The sequence below is a fragment of the Cloeon dipterum genome, chromosome 2 (genome assembly GCF_949628265.1).
Source record: "Cloeon dipterum chromosome 2, ieCloDipt1.1, whole genome shotgun sequence".
NCBI classification, from domain to species: Eukaryota; Metazoa; Arthropoda; class Insecta; order Ephemeroptera; family Baetidae; genus Cloeon; species Cloeon dipterum.
In genome coordinates this window covers 35,479,812-35,502,230 of record NC_088787.1, presented here as the reverse complement: position 1 = coordinate 35,502,230, position 22,419 = coordinate 35,479,812, and the positions used below count along the sequence as shown (strand labels likewise).

The window sequence follows — 22,419 nt, the reverse complement described above, 5'->3', positions numbered from 1 at the left end:
AGCACCAAAATAGTCGCTTGCACTCGGGGAACAATGAAAATGATAATCGTGACGTAAATTGTTTTTATTTTATCTCGTGTTCGTTATCAAAAGGCTGGTTTTAATCTGGTAAAAATCGCGTACTTTAGCTTTTAATTTCTCCGAATTGGTTTTATCTTGTTGTAATCTTATCACTTTACTTTTGCGACGAAGTTAAAATTATTATTTCTTATCAATACAAAACACACTACACAGGATTCTCTTCTATGTTTAATTTATATATGTTCTAGGAGAAAGGGAAAATAGATAAAGAGAATTTTGTTATCTCTAAAAGTCAAAAGTGGACGACGTATTGCGGATAAAACTCGTGGTCGTGGTACTTGACGACGGTGTGTCTTCCATCTCCGGTGGCGTCTGCACTCGGGCCAGGCAGGCGTGTTGTGGAAGAGCCCCTGGAGATGGCGCCGACCGGCACCCTGGCCACCAGGAAGCACCGACTTTGCCTGCCGAACCTGAGGCAGAATGAGGCGCTCGTGGAGAAGTAGACGCCGAGGCCGTGGCGGTGGCCCACCCTGCTTCCCGCCAGGCGCCAATTCAGGTTGTCCCTGGTGATGGACAGGATGTTGGCGTAGCTTGTCCCGTGGAACAACACCCTTTCCAGGCCCCCATCACCCTCCATCATCTTCAATTGGTACAGCAGGAACTGGTACGGGTTCTCCACCTGAAGAATAAAATACCAAACAAACCGCGCCGTCTGAAATAAATTTTTGTCACCTTTTCGACGGCCCTGACCCTTTCTCCGCCCAGCTGCATGTTGAGGCTGTGGACGACGCACTCGTAACCTGGCGGCAGGGGCACCCTGACGAGGCCGAAGCGTCGGAAGTCGTGGACGCACGTGGGAGACCAGTCGAGCGGAAGCAGACTCTGCAGCTCCTCGTCGCACAACCTGCCGGTAGGGTAGGCCTGCAGGAAGGTTTTAGTTGGCGATTTAACTACTGCCCTGCCGTTAATTTTTCCTCGCCAGTTGGCGATGCAGTCAGGGTGCCGGCACGAAGGAGGGGAAGGGAGAGGAAGGTCTAGAGCTTTTCCTAATTGTAAGGAGATAGAGGGAGCAGGGCGGAGGGTGTTCTGAGGAGGGCTGGGTTTTAAGGGGATGCGGATTTCCACCCAGGATAAAAGGGGCCCGTTTTGGAATAAGGGATAAGAAGGAAGTAATAACAGGGAAGGGTGGTTGAAAAAGTACTGATTTGGCGAAGAAGAGGGGTGGCTTCCTAATAAGGACAATAAAGGTGGAGGGCGTGCAGCTGACGACAGCAGGGGTTTGTGAGCCGAATAAGATGCTGTTTTAGGTGGCGACGGTCCGAAGGGGTTTTTGGGGTGGAGTGGCTGTGGAAGCTGGCCACCACTCTGCCCCTGGCGCTGCTGCATGGGGAAAAGGTGAAAACATCCGCCAATAATACCGACTGCACGCAGATAAATGTGGAGAGAGCATATATTAATGCGTTGTTTGTGGCAATCTCTCGGTATCTTATCGATTTTTTATCTCTTAATTTGCGGCTAAATGGACTGCCATATAAAACCACGAATATTATTATTATAGCTCTGCATTAATATTATCTTTATAGTAGGATTATAAATATTTTCGGCACAATAATTAAAGACCGTCTTTGACAACGTTTCTGAGCACACCAATCGATTCCTGAGGGTCGAAATAGGTAAAATAATGGACATTTTTCCCGCCCTTTAAGTCCAACGCGACGTGCGAACTTTTTTCCCGCCAAAACAATATGAACCTATTTGCGAGAGGTGCGCGTGCGTCAGAGCTGGCTGGATCTGACAAAGAAGTCATTCGCACAAGCGGTCTCTCTGCAAGTGCTCAAACCAGCTCTCACGCATGCGCAGCTCTCTCATTTACTTTTTTGGCGGGAAAAAGTTCGCACGTCGCGCTGGACTTTTCGGTTGGGAAAAACATTATTTTTACCTAATTTGACCCTCAGGAATCGATTGGTGTGCTCGAAAACTTCGTCAAAGATTGTCTTTAACAGCAAAAGCACTAAAATGTGATTTTTCAGACTCCCTAAGCTTGGTATAATTTTCATATTATGGATTTTCAACAGCAGATGTGACCAAAAAGATTTAGGATATTTACCTAAAAATTAAACGGCATGCTTGTTCCTGTTTATTCGTTCGACTCTTTTATTCCTAAAAATATTGCAGCTCGTCAAACGGTTTAATTGCGACAAGTTTAAATATATATTCCTACTTTTTGCACAGAGAGAAGGTCCTTCACCCGATTTTTCGGAAATTAAAATAGTTCACGAGTAAAATTTCCTCAATTTTTAGGAAAGCAAATCTAAATCAACAAATAATATAAAGCACAGGGAAATATTAGTGTAGATGATTTCGGTTCAGACCAGCGCACGCGAACTCGGCATTGCATTTGCGGCACTTTCGCCGCTTCTTGTGCTCCCCGAAGCCTCCGTTGGTGACGTCTTGCTTGCACAAAGAGCACTTCCTGAACGTGTGAACGTTTCTCATGTGTTGATTCAGGGTCTGCGGAATGGCGAACATGCTGGTGCACAAGTCGCAGCGCAGCGTGAGCGGCATGTGAATGCGAGCCACGTGCATTCGCAGGTGCGACGCATACTTCGTCGAGTACGGGCACTCCAGGCACTGCCCTTTCGCCCTTCTCTGACGCGGCTGCAGCTTTGCCTCAAGGTTGAACCTGGGATGAATCATCGGAACGTTCTTCCTAAAAATGATTTTGATTTTTGGGTATTTCGATTCTCCCAAAATATTTTAAAGGTCATCTAACAGCCAGACGAATTTTGTGCGGAAATTGTTAATTTGAGAAAGGAAAAAATTAGGAAATGTAATTTAATGACGCTGTATACTATCAACTGGTGAATTTTAATCTGGCCAGGCGTACACCCCTTTCGAAAATCTGAAATTTTTGAAAAAAAGAAACGACTTTCGAGCTCAGAAGGACTATTTTTATCTTCTTACTATAAATTTTCATAATTGTTCTCACCCCGGAAGTAACAACTAATTTTATTTGCTCAAAAAAGGGGGCGTAACCGGTAAAGTTAAAAAAACCTGATTTTAGTGCACTTAAAACCAGAGGTTTGTGAAAAAAATGGTCAGTTATGTCTTATTTTTCAAATTTTGAAATAAATTACCTGCTGCTGTGTTCAGGAACATCTTTCTCTTTCATTTCATCATCTACGCTGTCGTTCAGTTCGCATTTCGGCACATCAATATACTCCAATTTTAGTTTTACCCAGCTCTGCTCAATTTTCTCCTCTGGAAATTTGTACAATTTGTCATGTAAGAAAATTCAAAGGAAATCACTATATACACACCCATGAAGTACTTCCTCAAAACCTTAGCGGACGCGTCCATTTCCAGTCTTGTTGGCCACCAGGCCATCGTAAAAAATATGTCCTGGCGTATATAAGAATCTCTCCTGAAAATTTCAAAACATAAAGAGATTAAATTAATAAGACTAACATTTTACTGCGATGCTCACTGTGCTCTCCAGATGCAGAAATAACAAATGCGATCAGTGTCGTCGACCTCCTGTAATTTCTCCTCGTACAAATGAGCGAAAAAGAATTTCAGTTTCTGTTTGTCCACCTGCGAGGCGGACACAGAACCGTCCGTGGTCAAGCGCCGGCAAAGAAGGCACGCCGGCACTTTCATTTTCTACCAAATCTTTTCAATAGACTGTCTATATCGATGATTCTGGAGAATGGAGAAAATTCTCAAAGAACAGAAAATGCAGCATGCAGCGATGCGCGGAAGACACGAAGACAGTGGACTAGTGGAGCAGAGCGATGACACACCGCGCAGACGCACAACCGTGAGTCTGGTCTTTTGTTGGAGTGTGAGAATCGGAGTTAAAAAGGCTGAGTAAAAGAACTCTCTAACTTTCAAAAGGATTTGAATGCCTTGGCGTTTGACTATATAAAAAATGTTTGCTAAATTTTCTGCGCAACTTTTGCGGTGAGAAGTTGATTTTTGGCCTTTTTTAAGAGACATAAAGCTTACCTCCTTAGTGTACTCTTCACACGTGAGTGGTAGACTCGTTCAATGCATTCTTGGTTTTGGCGCGCTTGGAATTTAACCTCGCTCGATTCTGAAGAATTTTATGCATGTTCTAGAGCGGCCGGCAGCGATGCATATTATATGCTCAAATAAAAAGGAAAAACAATGCATCCCTCCACGCCTTCACTCCTCAAGCAATGGAATTCGCTCTATATATGCGTCTGGGTCAACACATTACAAATATTTGCATGCTGCGCTTCGCACTATGAATACAAAATAAATGTATCATCGCGTCTTAAGACGCTTAAGTTTTTTTATATAAAGCATTAAATATTATCATTGTTCTTCATGCAACCCCCGTGAGATGACGTTGACAGGGCAAATTTCGAAAGCGCATGCTCGTGAATATCACGATCAGCAGGCCGAGAAAAATCAAATTGATCTAAATAAACTCAGTCAGTGGCAGCATATCACAACTATTCAAATGATGATTATTTTATAATTTTCTGCTTGTGGTTTTTTAATTTAATCATAGAGCTGGATTTGATTTTCTAGCAAAAAATAGCCTGTCTATTGTACCCTGAACTAGACATATTTATCGCGAGAAAATGCTGCAAAGAACGTTATCATTTATTTATCTTCCAGAGCGCTTATCGTTCTTACAATTAATTCGCAGCCTGCTGGACGCCGGTGTGTCACAGGCTGCCTGCCCACCATTTTTCAGTCGCGTCTGTCGTCTGTGTTTGGCTAATTCCTACACCGCCAGAAGTAAATTATGCTAAATTATCAATTCCGGAACGAATCATCTCAAGCCTAAGATAAGAATATATAATTCTAATCTACTAATAATAGAAAGTTTGATTTGTTAATCAGCAAAAATTTCGACACCGGCAAATACTATAATAGAGTGCTTTTCATTTGATCTTGCAATTTCGTCGCTTATATACACACCGCATGTCCATATATAGAGATTAATTTAACCATGCAACAAGCCGACGGTGTTGACGTTGACTGATGACTCACTAAGTTACATTTTCTTGTGCAATCGCCATGATTTCATATTTGCGCAGTAAATAAAGAGCTAAAAAATAATTAGGGATTGGAAACTTACGCCCAAAAAAACATTTGCGAACGATCAGCATTAATTAGCCTTATTAGAGGAATAGTCAAAGTCAAGGAAAGGACCATAGGTCTTGCTTGGTCTTTTATAGAAACGCTAGACATTTTGTATTTTGTCCCGTGTGAAATTCTTTTGCGCATGCAAAAGTAGCGAGTCGGTAAGCTTTCGCAATCTTCTGAAATCCGAATAGACTCGTCTTTGCAATGCAAGAGACTCAAATGAAGGTGCTAATCAGCCCGTAATCGACCCGAAACATCGCTCTGATTGTATTAAAGTATTATGCAAAAGCTTTGTAGCACATGAATGACTAATAGACATTATCTTTTTCATTAATTTCAACACGTTAATGACGTTATGTTAACTTTCGACTTTGGTCGAAGCAGAGGATCGCCAGAATGATCGAATCTGAGAGCTCGAAGTTATTATAATAGTCTACATGCAATAGCTGATTAGATATACTTGATGTTAATTTCTATTGTTCCGAGAAAAATCTCAATCTTATTGCCGATATACCTATCATTGGTGTGACGCAGAAACCATTTTACCTATAAAGATTGAGCCACAGTTCACAATCGGCAGCAATGACCACAGTGCACCACCGCCGTTGAAGGTGGTGCCAGGTAAGCGCTGCAGAGAACAAGCCAATGACTTGCCTGACGCGAGTTATAATTTTTTTAAATGAAAAAATAAGGAAAAGAAAACCAAATAGTGTGATTTAGTTATTTTCAAATAGATAGGCCAACCTTTGTTTTTCCCCTGTGGCAAATTTGGGAGTGCAGTCTATTTGAAAATGATTTATTTCTGATTTAGCAGCTATAATAAATCTTTGACAAAACTTTTAAGCGTCATGGGTTTCACAATCAGACTTTGATGAAATGTTCAAATTCATATAACGTGAAAATTAATTGTAAAAGAAATTTGCAGCTTTGTTATCAGCAGCATAGCTAAAAATCACGATGATGGTCATTGGTTGACCACTCGTGAAAAATTAAGACTTTATCGAAAGTCTCTCTATGGTTCGCAATATGTCGAAATTTTTAATCTCATGTAAACAGATAAGGATTAAATAAACAACTAAGTATTATAAAAGGCTGCCCACTAATGATTATTTCGCATTCACTCTCGCAATCCTGTGGTCCAGAACGTCCACACTATTCAGGTAGATATAATTTCATATATTTCACCTTCTTTTACTGTCATATCCCAAATATATACTCAGGTTTTTCGTGCATGTGTGCATGGAAAGAGTGTGGAGGTTTATCACTGTGGGACACCACCAGATTTAATGCAGTCACTTGTTGTGTGCGTTCATTTTTGCTTAATAAATTATAACATATTTAAATACACGAAATTATAGTTCATCCTGGTCCCGGTAAAATTGCGCAACGTTCAACAAACACCCAAGTTTTTACTGTCGAATTGATTGTTGTCCTTTTCTTGCAACAAGAAAATTCGCGTTTGGTTGTTAAAAGTTGCGCAATTTTACCGGGTCTAGAGGACAAGTTGTAACTCCAAAGAGGAATTAACCAAAACGATTAACATAATTCTAAAAGATGTTGTAAAAGAATAAGTTAACTCTAACTATAACTGTCCTCAGGACTGGTCCGGTCGTCTTCTTGGCGGTTGCAGGAATTCTCTCTTTTGAAATGTGTTGCGTCCGTTTATATTGGCTCGTCTGTTGCGTGATTTGTGTGTTGAAATGATAAATGTTTGACAGAAAAGTGTATAGGTATCCCTACAGATTTTCCCTAAAAACTAGAAAGTCATAGACTTTTTCTCAGATTTAGACTTCTAGACGGTTGCAATCTCTTTTGAGACAAGCAACCACCTGATAGCGGGAAAACTCTGCTTACCAATATCGCGAAAGATTAACATATGGCGTAATTGCTATATGACAAGAAAGCCAAAAGTAGGTGCAAATCGTCTCGTGCTCAACCTCCATACAACAATAAAATGCTCAGATTCTCACATTACGAGTGCATACACAAGGCTTTGTTGCAGAAAGTTTCGAAGTGCTGCTTTCTGTGAATTTATTCCAATAGGTCGTTTGAGGTCTTTGCAAAAGTATCTGTCATTGAAAGGCTCGTCAGCACTGAAGGCGCCACTGGACTTCAATAAAATGGTGTCTTTGCTAACTGATAAGATAATTCACAGGACGGAATTTAAAAGATTTTTTTACAGGCGTGACGACGATGCAATTCAAACCATCTGCTTTTTTGATTTTCTTCCTATGCCTTACAACATGGCATCAACTGAATGGTGCAACTGTAAAAGGCACCCTTGGACAATACTACGAACAATGGATAGACCAAAACCACACAATGATCGTCAACTACAACACGTCCAAGGCAAGTTCATTTAACCCTTGTTGAATTCATGCAAAACATTAAATTAAATGTAACGCAGCAGAACAAGACAGCTCCTATGAAAATTTTCGCGAGTAGGAGAGACAACAACGATAGCGAACCTGTGTTTGTCACGGCTTATCAAGGACGCGATCGATTTACATGGGTACTCCCTTATCAAGACGTCGGGTAACTATAGAATAATTAGCGAACACGTCACAGATTACAATTAAACAATTTGTTTTTAGCGGAATGGAGCAAAGCACCTTGGATATGCCACTCTGTTCTAACTCGAGTGACTCATCGTCACTCCTAGTGTTTATCTCGTCAGTCAGTGTACAAAAAATACTTGTGAGCTTGCAAGTTGAACAGCAAGACCCATTTGCATTCTCAACCGGCATACCAGTGATCGTCAGCGCCACACCTTTTCAGCTTAGATACTTAAAGTTTGAGTTTCCACCAAACACCATCACCGTCTTCATTGAAGCCATCAGTACAACCGAGTCCTGTGCCACACTCTTCATTTCTAAATCAGTTAGTCACAATTAAATAACCATTCTCATTTTCATCATAATCATTAGTTATTTCGATAAGATAAAAATATGGTCATTTGCTATGTTTTTTATAGTGTCCGATCAGTCACGTCACCCGTAGCTTCAATATGATTGGCGACTTCAAGCAAAACATGTTGACTCGAGGAGGAATGATGATACACGTATTATATACATTTCATGAATTAAAAGATAGAAAAATAATTCAATTCAACATAGCGAGATAAATTTCCCAAGGGCTACTTTTACATTGGAGTTGTGGTCCACTCAAATGACGCCTTGTGTTATGGTCTAGAATGGAAAGCGGAGCACAATAATGTATTTATTTGTACAAATTATAAAAATCAACTCCCTAAATGTGTTATTTCCGCAGATATTGATGATTCCTAGTACGTCTCACCATAAGAATATAACGATAACCATCCATGACAATAATTCAGGAGTCGCGATCACGGAAGGAATAATTGAGATACTCGGAATCGTATTTTTGTGCATCTTTGCTGTCGCCATTATTTCAAGTTTTACAAAAATTGAGTCCGTATAGAACCCCAAAACATTGGGCAAATTTTAAATGTTCACTTTGCAGAGCCATAGAGAAGAGCATAGATTGGATGAGGATGAGTAGATCCAGAAATCTCAATATAAATAACATCAACAGAGATATCGAAGACGAAAAATGGTTCAAAAGATGTAATGTTATCCATGCAAGTCTTAGATAAAAACTGAAAATTTGAAAAATTCAGATTCAATATTAAGTTCATGGACTGGCAGCAAGACAAGTAATGAAATTACCACGAAAATTACTATACAGCGTCAGGAAAGTTGCAAAAGTGTAGATGGCTTTCTGACAACTGAAGAACCAAGCAGGTAACTCTTTAGAAAGCTAGGAAAATCATAGCTGTTTGTGTTAATATTATTATTTCGCTTAGCGGTTATTGCAATCCATCGGAGGACAGCAGTACAGACACACCGGGCAGATTTATTTGGATCATAGTTTTCATGTTTCTGTATGGCGTTCCATTCTCCCTCACAATAGCGATGTACAACCTAGACATCAACAATTTTGATTATTTGGTGAGCAAGAACTATACAAATTAAACCATTTAGTTGCCCTGACTTGCCCTGTCTAAACCACGATGACGTCACACTGCGCCTTGGCGCTCCGATGAACACCATCTTGACTCGAAAATTGGCCGCCATATATAACGACTCCTTTCCAGCGACCGCGATTCTCTGATTTCTTTCGTGGCAATAAGCTCATATTATAGTGCCAAAGCGCGGTGACGTCATCGTTCCTGTTGACAGGTCACAACGTCATATATCAAATTTCTAACATCTTTAATGAAAACAGGACACCAGATGCTACTACAACTTCCACTGCGCACACCCAAAGTTGCGCATCATCGACTTTAACCACGTCGTGTCGAATGCCGGATATTGCATTTTGGGCGTTATTTTCGTTCTGATAGTAAAGCTGTTGCACCGGGAAAGTAATGTAAATGGCGTTCAACTGCAGTCCAGCCTCTACTACGCCATGGGCATGTCTCTGTTTGCTGAGGGTTTCTTTAGCGCCTGTTACCACACGTGCCCAAACCGCTATAGCTTCCAAATAGGTAAATTTGTTTTTGCCTATTTCTTTTAGTAAAGTTCTTAATCAAGACCGTCTTTGACGAAGTTTCTGAGCACACCAATCGATTCCTGAGGGTCAAATTAGGTAGAATGGAGATATTTTCCGACCAAAATGTGCAGCGCGACGTGCGAACTTTTTTCCCGCCAAAACAATATGAACGTGAATGCGAGAACTGCGCATGCGTCAGAGCTGGTTTGAGCACTTGCAGAGACCGCCTGTAGGAATGACTTTTTTGTCAGATCCAGCAAGCTCTGACGCATGCGCACTTCACGCAAATACGTTAATATATTGTTTTTGCGGGAAAAAAAAGTTCGCACGTCACGCTGCACTTTTTGGTCGGAAAACATCGCCATTTTACCTAATTTGACTCTCAACAATCGATTGGTGTGCTCAGAAACTTCACCAAAGATGGTTTTAAGGGGAGGGAGAAGCAAGAATGTACGACTCATAGAGCAGAGAGTATGCGAGCCTTATCTTAATCAATGGGATTGAGTCATCTTCACTGCATGGTACTTCGCGTGTTTTTCTTTTATAGACCTTGAACTACCAAAAAATGTTCAGTACCATAGATAAAAAATTTCGCAGCCTCAACGCCCTCAACACGCATTTTAAGATATACCCCTTTGTGTTATAGATACGATCTATATGTACGTGATGGCAGTGCTGTGCATGTTGGCGATATATCAAAAGCGTCGCGCAGACATCACGCGACAGGAGCGCAAATGGATCTACTCTTTCCTGTCATTCATCTGCGTCTCTAGCTGGCTTGGTGTTCTACTCGACACCAAAATCTGGTTTTGGCCAGTGTTCAGCGTCATGCATTTTTCATGCACTATCTTTTTAGCATTTAATTGTAAGATAAACTCGTCAAACTTGAACTGCAAACGATATAAGAAAGAGTCAAGTTCCTGGTATAGAAGAGGCACAATATTGTTTTGTAAGTAGAAAATTCACATCTTTTTTTAACATTTTCCAAGCTCTGAATCTTTTTAATTTAAAAACGTTTCAGTTTTCCTGTTCAACCTTACATTTGACATCGTTGTTAATATATTACGTCCACAAGTCTGCACCTCAGTACTATTGTATTTGCTGATTTTAAACTTGGCCTATGGATCTGGAGTCTACATTACATTGAAGATCGTGAAAGACACGGAAATTTGGTAAGAAAATAATTCTTCATACACGCTATTTTCACAATGAATTAAAAAAAACATTTAAGGCCAAAAGAGTGACATGCAGATCTTTTAATTTTAAAGGATTTAATTTTATGCAGCTCCCTCGGTGAAAAGCAAGCTGATTATTTTTCTATATACTTCTATGGAAAAAAACAGCTGCTGAATTTTGTCTCAACTAAAATATATGTTCTACAATAGTACCATGAAGCGCTCCCCTTGGAAATCGAAGTGCTTCTGGTTCATCGTGGCAACGTGCGTTTGCCTTGCTCTCAGCACCGGTTTTTTTGCTCTCGGAATCTCCTATTATCTGCAAACCAGCAACAACTGGGAAAGTCCGCCAGCTATCTCGAGGACTTTAAACAAACAGTGCGTCCTCTTTGGTTTCTTTGACAACCATGACATCTGGCACTTCTTGTCTGCTCCCGGCCTCTTCTTTTACTTTCTCGTAAGTTTACTTGTGTCCCTTTAAAACTGAACATAAAAGGCTAAAAAATGTAAATAAAACGTTTAATAATTTAATTTATGCTTGCAGTTCTTGTTCATCATCGACAGACACCTTGATGACGTACCGAGTGACCAGATTTCAGCTCTCTTCTAATAGAGCACTGTGCGGAATCATCTTTTATCACCTTTTTGATTTTTTAATAAAAGTGACAACCGGAGCCGTCCTGAACACAAATGCAGTTTGCGGTAACTGCAAAATTAACGCCACACCGCATATAATTTATTTAATATATTATAAATCACATAGATTTCAATTGTTTCGGCATTTAGTTCGGCCCACCATCTTATATCTAACTTAACTTTTAAATTTATAATAAATATTACGTTTTGCTATTAATACTCATTGCAAACTTCTAATCTTAAGCAAGAGGGGTTTTCCGGTAGTTTCAATCCTCTTTAAAGTTCGCGCAATTTCATTTTCTTTATCACAATTTCAATGCGAAACTTTTCTTGAAAACTAATCTTGCATGGTCGTCATTTCCATATGTAAAAAGACAAACGTTTCCATCTTTTTTGTTAATAGTACAATTTACGATTTTGTAATTATATATAGATAGGATAGATATATGTATCGTTTGATACATTGTAAAAATAGTACATATACTCTCATTTTATTCCTAAGTATTAAAAAGTGTTTCCCATCAATTTTGTACAATGATATTAGATATTTCATATGATGCACATTATCGTTAGTGTCTAGGAAATAAATGGATATAAAAAGATTGCCATATAAATCAGTTAAAATGAACCCATCCAAAAAGCTTACAAATATATTTAGGACGCGCACTCTTTGACCTTTTGGATGATAAGCGCAAGGTCATAATGGCATTTTGCAGGCTCTGAGTAAACAAATTAAAATTTAACTTTGACCTTTCCGTGTCTTATGAGGTCATCGCAAATTAAATCAACTCGCTCGGTTAGTTGGAGGACGGAAGAGTGTCGAGCACCACAGATAAACACACACAATTCTGCGGGCCTTCGATTCATCTTGCTCAACGAGAAGAAATTATGAGAATTTTCTTTTGGTCCTTCTCTGCTTAAGAAAATCTACTTCAAGATGCGAGAAAACATTCAAGCTCCATACGTAAGAGGTTTTCCTCCCTTAATTTTAATTCTTCGTTGTAAATATATTTTAACAAATTTTTAACAGTAGATTTTAATTCTGCTCGGACGTCAACGAAGTTTCAAGAACTGCGCGGTCCCTGGGACAAAAATAACACAGCTCCTGGAATGGAGATTTAAACGACTGCAATATTTCTTGGAGAGCAGTTCTCTCAAAGTAACTTTGCGGTGGGCCAACTCCCGAGCCAAATATTTCATTTTTATGAACCCATTTACGCTGATCTGGATCGAAGAGAAAACTTTTTAGCTTTATTAATGAGCTATTAATTAACACGCGACAGTAGGAAAATTATAAAACGTTTTGTAAATTCAATCGTGGCAATCTTTTTGGAATGAATGCCAGTAAATATCGTGGCCAAATTATGTGGAGCAGCGGTTACTTTAAAGTAATTTGGGCAATTTGAATATTTTCTCTGCTAATGGAAAAATTTGTGCCTCCATTCGTTCAGGGGGAACCGTGTGTAGCTCTCTGACAGTAAAATTAAATAATAGTGTGGCAGTTTTATGAGAATTTGGCTCAAGTTTTGTTAAATTACGGTCTGTAATTTTGCCACAGCGTTAATTGTAAATTTTTTGTTAACTAATTTTGCTGTATAACAATTAATTCTCATTAATGCACGTATTTTCTGCTGTAATTTACCTGCTTTTTGCGTAAAATTGTCGTTCTTCTCTTGAAAGTTGGGTTTTCTGCCTTGTGAGTGTGAGTGTGCGTCAGGTGCCTGGTCATCACATGTGTGCAGAACGGAGGACGACTCAATAAATTGGTACTTGAGATAGAACGAGATAATAAAATAATTAGTCTAGTCGCTATTACTTTTTATGATTATATTTAATAAATTAAATACGTTTTAAATCCAAATAGAACTTAAAATTCATGTTTAATTAAGTAAAACGATAAAAAATCCTTAGCTCCTTTTCTCACGCTCCAAAACCATGTGACAATTCCAGCCACTCAGAGGCGACCGTTAACCTATCCCAATTTCCCACCAGTGCGGCCCGGTCATTCACCTCGCCTCAAGATCAGCTGTCTCGCAACAACAAAAACAACAACACACACTTCGCCTCGCCAATGTATGATAAGCCGAAATTCTGCCCAAATCGGCCGTGACCATGCTCGTCAGGCTCATGGATTTTGAGGGCAAGAACAAAGTTGTTACTTTGCCCACAACGTCTCTGGTTAAAGAGTTGCGGGAACTCGCTATCGAGGCGTTTGAAGTCGAGCGTAACGCCCAACTGCAACTCTTTTCGTTCGGAAAGCTGGTGAGTTCACGATTATTCCACATTACTCTGCAAACTTTCTGGATTTTTGAGTTATTTTATTAACTTGGGTTGTTTTATCGGTTGTAAAAATTAGAAAATCGTCGTTTGCTGTTTCAGTTGGAGGATGAAAAAGCCCTGATTTTCTACAACATCACGGACAATCATTGCGTCAATGTAAGGACAAGGCAAGAAGATGCGATTGCTAAGGAGGAAAAGGTGATAAGCAAGCCTCAAGGAGAGCAGAGAGACTCGCCAAAAAGCCAGTTTTTTGAGGTAATAACCGATAAATGTCTGTAGTTAAATTTGCCTTGGTTTTTCAGAAGTTATTTAGGCAAATTAGTGGAATTTCGACCAGGTTTTCCTGAAACCCCTCGAAAAACAAGTTTGAACAGAGATTATTTGTGAATAATTCTTGAAAAATTCAAGGGAATTTGGTTTTAAATTTTTAATCATGCATGTAATATCAAAAATTACCCCAAACTAGCTAGAACATACGCCCAACATACGCAGAATCTTACGGCGAGTGTAACAAACATTGATTTTTCCACTCTACGACCCAGAGGAGCCGAGTTATAAATTTTTAAATGGGTAAAAACATGATTTGTGACATTACGAAATTTTGGTTTTCGGGGCCCAGCCGGGCCCTGTGGGCCGGAGACCAGTGATTCGTGCACCAGTCGATGCCCCTTGGTAAGACACGTCCACCCGTGCGCAGTTTTCAAAATCTAACCATTTTTCGAATTACCAGGAATTTTTTTCGACGAAAATTTGGAAAAAATCAAAATTTAAAAAAATTATCTTGGATGTAGGACAAAGGTTTAAAGAATGCAAAATTTATCTGGGAATCTTTTAAGATTAACTTAGAGCCGATACGATCAAAATCCTAGGAGGAGAGAGAATTTGAAGTTTGAAAAACGTCGTTATTGAACTTTCCCAGGGAAAATCGACAAATCGCGATTTTTTTAAAACACGAGTCCGCAATGGATTCCCACCTGTTCCACCCTACGTGGAAGACTAACGTCTATTTTCAAACCAATTTTGAAAATATTTGAACCCATAGAAAAATTAAAATGGATTTTTTTGGGTTTTTGGCCATTCGTCGACTCCGCAAGCGAAAATGGTTTAATTTTTATTAAAATTCAACCGCTTGCCCTATCCTCAACCATGACCCCTCATTAGATAGGTATTTAATTCGGCTTTAACGGGCGGTACCATGACAACCTTTTCAGGGTACATGCCGACCTGAGATCGTGTCGGCGGCGCGCTTTGATTGCTTTTTCTGCAATTTCGAGCACATTTGGCTAAAAATTTTCACCCTCGCCAGTCACCAACCTTCCTCAGGTCGCGCCACTGACTTCAGGGCCAAACGCGATGTGCTCAAACCCGTGTTAAACTAGATTTAGTAGGAAAATGTCACCAACACAAAATAAATCAACATTATCCGCCTTTTTTTGAAACTATCTGTTCTGTTTTTTTTTAGGTTGGCGACAGCCTGTATTACAGGGATCCTCTGAAAGGTGACTGGCGCGAGGCCAAACTGCTGAGAATAAGTGGAAGCCAGGCTGAAGCTGATTCGGACGAGGAAGAGAGCAACCTCATCTTCCACGTACTCGACGGAGAGTGAGTCAATTTCCCGACAGATTCAATTTCCCTATTTATTCTGTATGAGCGCTGAGCGTTTGAACTTTTAAAAAATATCAACGACCTTTGCCAGAAAAATTTTAAATATTTATAAAAATGTGGATTCTCTGCCAATAATTTTCTAACATTAAAAATTTACTAATAATATTGTAATTAACAGGTCGGAAACGGAGCTTGAACTGAAAGTGGAAAATCTAAGGCCGTGTAGTTATGTAGAATTTGCTCCTGAAGACCTTGAGGTTGGCATGCAGATCTTAGCATATGTTTGCCTGCCAAAAAGCAAACACTATGGTTGGTGAGTGTTTATCCATTTATTGTTGTCAGAGCATTGTAAATTATAATCATTGTTGTTTTAAGGTTCCATACGAAAATTACTAAAGTAGAGCCACCACGCAGGAACCTGAAAACAAGGGTATTTGGAAGTGTTTCTGCTCATGAGGAGCACATAAACCAGCCCATTTTGTTCAACCATAGAACTGTAAATTTTCCAAAATTAGTGTCGAGAGAGGAATGGGTCAATGCTGGCTGCGAACTTGCTCTTCGAAAGCGTGAGTTTATTTATTTTAGCTTCATTTAAATCATTTCCAAGTCATTTGTCCCAGATTTAATTTACTGGAGATGTTTTTTCTCAGATCTGTTGATGATCAGAATTAAATAATCGTTCCTATATTTGAATTTTACTATTTTTAAATCTAGGAAAGCTTTTAAAATCCATTTGGCTGTCTTAAAGTACATGAAATTACAAAAATTAGTTAAATAAACGCTTGGATCTCTTCAAAACCCTGCTCTTCCATACGTATTTTTTACTATTCCTGACGTTAATTTGACTTATTCCAGCCTGCAAGAAGTGCTTCGATGACCCTGAGCAGAAGTGCAAAAGCTGCAGTTGCTGTGTCTGCGGTGGGAAGCACGATGAGGAGCTGCAACTTATCTGCGAAGAGTGTGAGGACATTTATCACTCAACCTGCGCCTCCCCGCCAGTGGAAAATATAGAGTCTGATGAAGAATGGTTTGTTTTTTTTTATTAAAATTAATTAAATCATTAAAATTTTTGCTTCTTTCAATTCAGGTACTGCAACAAATGCAGCAACGTCAACCAGAAGGAGCAGGAAAAGGAGAAGGCAGAGTTGCAGAGGAGAGAAGAGAAAGTGAAGGATTTGCTTCAGAAAGGGAAACCCTTGGAAAGCACTGCCGCCACCGACGTAATTTCCATTGTCCCTCGAGAGCACTTTGGCCGAATTCCCGGCGTACCCTCGGGAAGACTCTGGGCCTCAAGGAGAGACGTGAGGGCTGCTGTTATTATAAAAGGTTATATTTTAATAAAAATTTCAGGTCAGCCGCTATGGTGTCCATCTGCCCCTCAATGCTGGCATTTGCGGCGCTCCGAAGAAAGGCGTTTGGAGTTTGTGCCTGACTGGCGGCGTCGAACCAGGGGATGAGGACCACGGAGAAACCGTTGTCTTGTCTGGAAGCGGAGGCAATGCCCAAGAGTTAAAAGGCCTGAACTTGTGAGTGCTGTGGTTTATTTTTAAATTCTTTCCAATGGATTTTTCGAGCTGAAAATCATTTATTTAAAAAAAAATCTAATGAAGGTTCCCAAAGATTTTAATCAGATTTAGATCCAAATTTATTTACTTTTAAGGAATGAATAATTAGTTTCAAAAGCGATTTGTTTAAATTTTTCTGAAAATCTGAAAATAGTATACGAGCAGTAGTCGTCCAATTTTGAGGCTGATTCAACGCGATTTTATTTTTTATATGTAATATTTTTATGTGACGATTGTATTTTCTTACATTAGTACTTACTAGTAGAAGGTGAAGTTTGGGAATGGGAGCGTTCCCAAAATTTTTTCGTTTTAAAAAAAATCTCCGAAAATCTCGAACTATGTGAGTAAAAGGTAGACTGTAACTCTTGACAGAGTTGAGGTATCACCTTGAAATTTTCACTACCCAACCTAGTTTTCCATCCTGGACAACTTTTGAATTTACAAAAAATGCGCAGGCCGAAGGTCAAGGTCACCTTTTGCGTCCTTTTTTCGAAAATTCAATATTAAGGGATGATAACCCTCTTAGATATTTTTGGTGTTCAGGGCTAAAATGTAGCCCAATAAATTCTGCACAAGCACACCAAGTTTCAAAGGTGCAATCGCGATATTATCTCTGCAATTAGAATTTTAAGTTAAAAAAACTGGCTCGAGGTCGAGCTCGATCTCGCCTCTCGTTACTGAAGTATATTTTCTCGCATTTTTTAGCTTAGAAAACAAAATAGGGCCTAGAGTAGACCTTTAAAGGTTGAAATCGATATTCAGGGTCTGTCCCTGACGTGACCCTGATTTAAAATATTTTAAAATGTCCATTTTCATCAAACTTGGTGTCTTTGAATAGGTTTTTGTTGCTTTAAAGCTCAAATATTCAGCCAAAATTGCTGAATTACAATCCTAAAACCGGTCCTTGTTGCTAAATAATTATTCTTCTTACGATTTAGAAACAAAAATCAGTCCAGAAACGTGGAAAATATTTTTTAAATTGAAAAATCTAAGCTGACGATTTTACGGAGAATTTCGGTGTCTTATTTCATATCAAAAGATTATTTTAAGAAATCGAAATTAAAACCGCTAGAGCTGTCTATAATTGGTGGCTTGGAACACTTGTGAAGGGCTTGCGCAACTTGGAATTGATCTGAATTTTATTTGCAGGGCTCTGGCCCAATCCTGCCACGCAGAGCTCGATGTCAAAAACGGAGCAGTGTCAAGAGACTGGCAGAAAGGACTGCCAATTAGGCTGGTTCGCGGATACCAGCATGGAACTATTTCAAAATTTGCTCCAATTTCTGGCTACCGGTAGGTTTGAACTTAAACTTTGCCCATTTCCCGAAAATTTCTAATTTTAATTTTGGACCCATTTAAAATGATTTTTAAATTTTCAGCTATGATGGAATTTATAAGGTGAGCTCTTACTACCAACTGAAGTTAAAGAGGAGGAACCTGTGGAAGTTCATTCTCAGGAGAGACGACTCCGAGCCGTCTCCGTGGACCTCTGCCGGGTTCTGCTTTATGAAAGACATGAGCGTCGGACACCTCGAGGTATTATTTGACTTTATTATCTCTCACAGCATATTGACAACAACAAAAAACGCTGTTCTCTAGGGTGAGCCTGACGAGGGAGAGGAAACTCACCTCAAAAAGAGGACCCTACCGTTTGAGGGGATGCCTGTGACAAAGAGGGCCAGGGTTCGATACCAGTTGCCGCCCTCCATCGTCGCCTTGGCCAAGGAGGACACGTGCAACAAGAGGAACTGGGATAGTCTCCAACCCGCTTTGGAACAGGGATATCCAGTGAGTTGAAAAATAATAATTTTTTACTATTGAGAAAATGCGAATTATAGTTTTTAAGTTATTTTCAAGAACAATCTATAATTAAAATAATATCAGGGGTTTTCCTATTTATTATGAATTAAATCAAACTAAAAGAAACAATTTTAAGGGAGAAAAAATCATTTTGACTCCCTGAAAATCTCAACATTTGTATTTGTTTTGCAAAAAAAGGACTTCATCCGTGCCTTGGCTGAGACTTTTGCCTGTTGCATCTGCCAGGAGACCGCCAAGGACCCTACCACCACGATTTGCGGCCACAATGTCTGCCTCGTGAGTTTTATTATCTAAATTTCAACTGTTTTTTACATTCTATTGACTTGTCATTGAGTTAAAAATCATTTCAATCATTTCATAAATTAATTTAGCCTGAAAAAATTCTGTTGTAGACCTGTATGAAGAAGTGGCTTAAAAAGTCCAGTAAAGCCAGCTGTCCCTGTTGCCTTGCCAGCGTGGAAGGGGACGTCAAGGTGAACCAACTTCTTGATAAAGCTTTAAATGCCGTGCTTACAGGTTACAACCCTGTACAATGTCCTCAAGCACCTTCAAAGAATCCATAGAACCAAATTTTTATTTCCCTTTCGTGTATCTATAGTATGTATGTGAAATTATATCATTTCATTTTGAAGTCACAAAATAAATTAAGAAATCGACAAGTTTTCTTATTCTATGTTAGCAGTACAAACTGAGATTAAATTATATGGTATGAATAATACTTATGACTCTTACAAGTACAAATTGCATTTTCATTTCATAAAATTGAAACTGCTTATTCTTATTTATTCTGTATTTTCGGATAATTATCGGTATATGTTTTGCTTTAAATCAAGCTAAAAAATAGCTATTTAAATTTTGGACTAGAACTTTGAAAAAAATAATATTGCGTGCAACTTTTCCATGTTAGAGCTGTTCGATTGGCACTAACTTATAAGTTATAGCTGTTTGATGCTCTCGTATTCATCAGTCTTGAGTCGATTTTTTAGTAGAATTTGTTTAATTTAAATGAAAATCAGTGCATCAGAATTTTAATTCTATTATTACAAACAGCAGGAATTTCTTCCGAATTTTTGAGGGCAAAGAAACGTCACCATTATTAATATTTTTTTAAATCAGCCAATAAACTGACAGAGAAGATATTAGTGACGTCATAGTTTCCTACATTTCGCACAGTTGAAAGGAAAATTTAATTATTTCGTTCACAAATAATAATCTCTTATTTTGTCAGCAGGAACAATAAGACTATTTTTACCACGGTAAAAAGCTGTTATTGGTAATTTAGTTTAAATTAAATAGGAGAGTTCAATAGCACGACGTGACCAATTATTGTTGAAAAAGCAAAAATATTTATAAAAATGCGGAACAACTCATCTGCTGCGCCAGAAACGAGTATTTAATTTTCTAGCTGTAACAGTCTGAAAACCAATCTCGTGATTGTAAGTTCGTCGCTCGTGTATTATTTGCTGTGAGAAATGGACAAGAAAGTGACCAAATTTTGCGCTTTGGCGACCACGCTGCTCGTCACCACCACCGCTCAGGTAATTTTAAAAATTTCTTTCGCTCCTGAAAAATAAATGTTTTCAAAGCTTATAAAAAATCAGCAAGTATATTTCTGTTTTATTTACAACGTAAGGAGAACTGAGCTTTTTTAAAATTGATTTATGGGCAGATTCATTTTCCTGATTTATTTAATTTTTATAGGAGCGTGCAGCGATTGCACTTGTGACAAGTTTCGGCGACCTGCCAGGGTTAGGGTTTTCGGTGAATGGCAGCGTGACCTTCACGCAATCAGGGCTGAACGGATCTGTTCTGGTCCAGGGCACGGTCAGTGGCCTGAGAGCGGACGCCAGGATTGCCCTGGTCGTGTACGAGACGGGCGACCTGACCAACGGCTGCAGCTTCACCGGCCCACAACCCTATAACCACAAGAAGGTTCAAAATTTTTAATTAAATTTGGGAAATTTGATTTTTTTATAATCACTTCATCGCAGCTGATGAGGCAAACGGAGCAGAATTTTGAGCAAAAACGGTTAAAAGAAGCAGGCGATGCGATTTCCTATAAATATGAAGACTCTCAACTGTCGCTCTTTTTCAGCCCGAATTGCATTCTGGGCCGCACAGTGGCTGTGTACGATGCTGAAAGGGATAAAATAACGGATAGCAGTAATAATAAACGCATTGCCTGCGGCGTCATCGGAATCAAGTATATTCTCTGTCATTTTTTAAACAAATATTTTCCTTTTTCTGTGATATTATTTCAATGCAACATTCATGGTTTGCTTTATAAATAAGTACCGAATTTCCATAAGTAATTATCATATCACGTATATTATTACAGATACCCTGCAGGACCATGGTTTTTGACGATTTCGTCGGCAACATTAGTGGCCCCGGGTGTACTCCCAGGATTCTTCGTCTTGACGCTGGTCGCACTATTTCTCTTTTATTAATATATCTATTAAACACCAAACACTCAAATAATCAACCAAATTAGGTTTCTCATTTTGTCTGACATATATTTTTCACCAGATGAACAAAGGATTTTAAAGCGTTGAATAAATCAATTTAGTTAATCTGCGCTGACAAAAATATCCAAAATATATTTTAGAGCTTAACAAAATAATGTCGAAACCCTTTTATTGCGTTTTTAAGACGAATATACTGCTTAAAAATGGCTCAATCATGCTGATGTGAATTCAACCCTAAAAATGGTTTCTTTTGTCAGGCGAAAATCCAAAATCGGTTCAGCACTAACGCGTGAAAAACAATTAAATAATATTTCAAAATGTTTGCTGACATTTCTACGGCAATTGGCTACATTGTTCTTTTTCTTATCAAAATAAGAAATAAATATCAGGGCTGAATGCGTCCTTAAAATCGGAATCAACCGCTACACTATGGCGCCATTATGAATTGACGGCTTCAAATAAATTAAAAACGCACGAAATGGTGATTTAAAAAATTTATATATAGTTACAAAAAGCAAATGTTGTGCTTGGTCTTTCTTGACCTTGAGCAGCTGATGGTCACGGACCTCTTTCCAAAGAACACCTTGAAGAATTTCATCACCCTCAAGGTGCTGCCTGAAAAAATAACAGCCCTCTGATGCAGGCTGCAACAGCAAAAAGATCATAGATAAAAAGTGTTGCCGCAGCTGCCATGCAAGCGGCAAGCATAGAAGCAAAAGGGGGAAACCACCTAGCACGCCACCTGTCGAGGTAAGGCGAGAAGCAAGATGAGGAAAAAACAACCTCCGCAGCTCGCATGATCTCCTGGCAGCTGGCCCGCCAAATTTAACGTATTTATGGGTAAGGGTGAATAAAAGGAGACTGCGACCGCGCACTCCGCCAGCGCGCCTGTCGGAAATTCGAGGCTTCTCATTGGTCTATCTCCTCTCTCCCTCTCTCTAAACTCAGGGTAAATGTAGGAGACACCAAGAGCCGGGAAATTATAGTGGGGCACTCGTTGATGCTGGCGCATCCCCACTCTCGGATTTTTTATCTTGGCCTTTGCTTCTTCCTCTCCTTCACGTTCATGGCTGGACCACAAATGCCATCACTCCTTTAACTCTTTGCCTTCTCTACAAGTGCTGACCAGGTGCCAGGATATACTATGCGAGCCGCACAGGTCGATATGATTCCCTCTCCCAGTTTATGCTATCCTGGCACTTTTATTGC

General features: G+C 39.3%; 4 protein-coding genes across 4 annotated transcripts; 2 read left to right on the top strand and 2 right to left on the bottom strand.

Moving 5' to 3' along the window:
- Nucleotides 1–307: 307 nt before the first annotated feature.
- LOC135936437 (protein mono-ADP-ribosyltransferase PARP12-like) lies at nt 308–1,426 on the bottom strand. Its single transcript, XM_065479246.1, has 2 exons — nt 754–1,426; nt 308–700 (listed from the first exon to the last, which is right to left on the bottom strand). Exons 1-2 carry the CDS (start codon nt 1,405–1,407, stop codon nt 314–316), a joined length of 1,041 nt encoding a protein of 346 aa, XP_065335318.1. The 5' UTR covers nt 1,408–1,426; the 3' UTR covers nt 308–313.
- A 729-nt stretch (nt 1,427–2,155) lies between these two features.
- Nucleotides 2,156–3,716, bottom strand: LOC135936318 (zinc finger protein 555-like). The gene is made up of 4 exons (XM_065479080.1): nt 3,509–3,716; nt 3,342–3,445; nt 3,159–3,282; nt 2,156–2,731 (listed from the first exon to the last, which is right to left on the bottom strand). Exons 1-4 carry the CDS (start codon nt 3,679–3,681, stop codon nt 2,368–2,370), a joined length of 765 nt encoding a protein of 254 aa, XP_065335152.1. The 5' UTR covers nt 3,682–3,716; the 3' UTR covers nt 2,156–2,367.
- Nucleotides 3,717–3,730: 14 nt separating this feature from the next.
- Nucleotides 3,731–11,521, top strand: LOC135937587 (SID1 transmembrane family member 1-like). The gene is made up of 12 exons (XM_065480745.1): nt 3,731–3,841; nt 5,700–5,766; nt 7,421–7,494; nt 8,120–8,178; nt 8,629–8,732; nt 8,786–8,909; nt 8,972–9,116; nt 9,394–9,655; nt 10,307–10,609; nt 10,682–10,832; nt 11,046–11,292; nt 11,380–11,521. Exons 1-12 carry the CDS (start codon nt 3,731–3,733, stop codon nt 11,443–11,445), a joined length of 1,713 nt encoding a protein of 570 aa, XP_065336817.1. The 3' UTR covers nt 11,446–11,521.
- A 976-nt stretch (nt 11,522–12,497) lies between these two features.
- LOC135936435 (E3 ubiquitin-protein ligase UHRF1-like) lies at nt 12,498–19,467 on the top strand. Its single transcript, XM_065479244.1, has 13 exons — nt 12,498–13,733; nt 13,851–14,006; nt 15,214–15,353; nt 15,535–15,669; nt 15,732–15,922; nt 16,212–16,383; nt 16,444–16,657; nt 16,707–16,882; nt 18,071–18,214; nt 18,301–18,457; nt 18,521–18,709; nt 18,920–19,018; nt 19,135–19,467. Exons 1-13 carry the CDS (start codon nt 13,584–13,586, stop codon nt 19,303–19,305), a joined length of 2,094 nt encoding a protein of 697 aa, XP_065335316.1. The 5' UTR covers nt 12,498–13,583; the 3' UTR covers nt 19,306–19,467.
- The last annotated feature ends 2,952 nt before the right edge of the window (nt 19,468–22,419 follow it).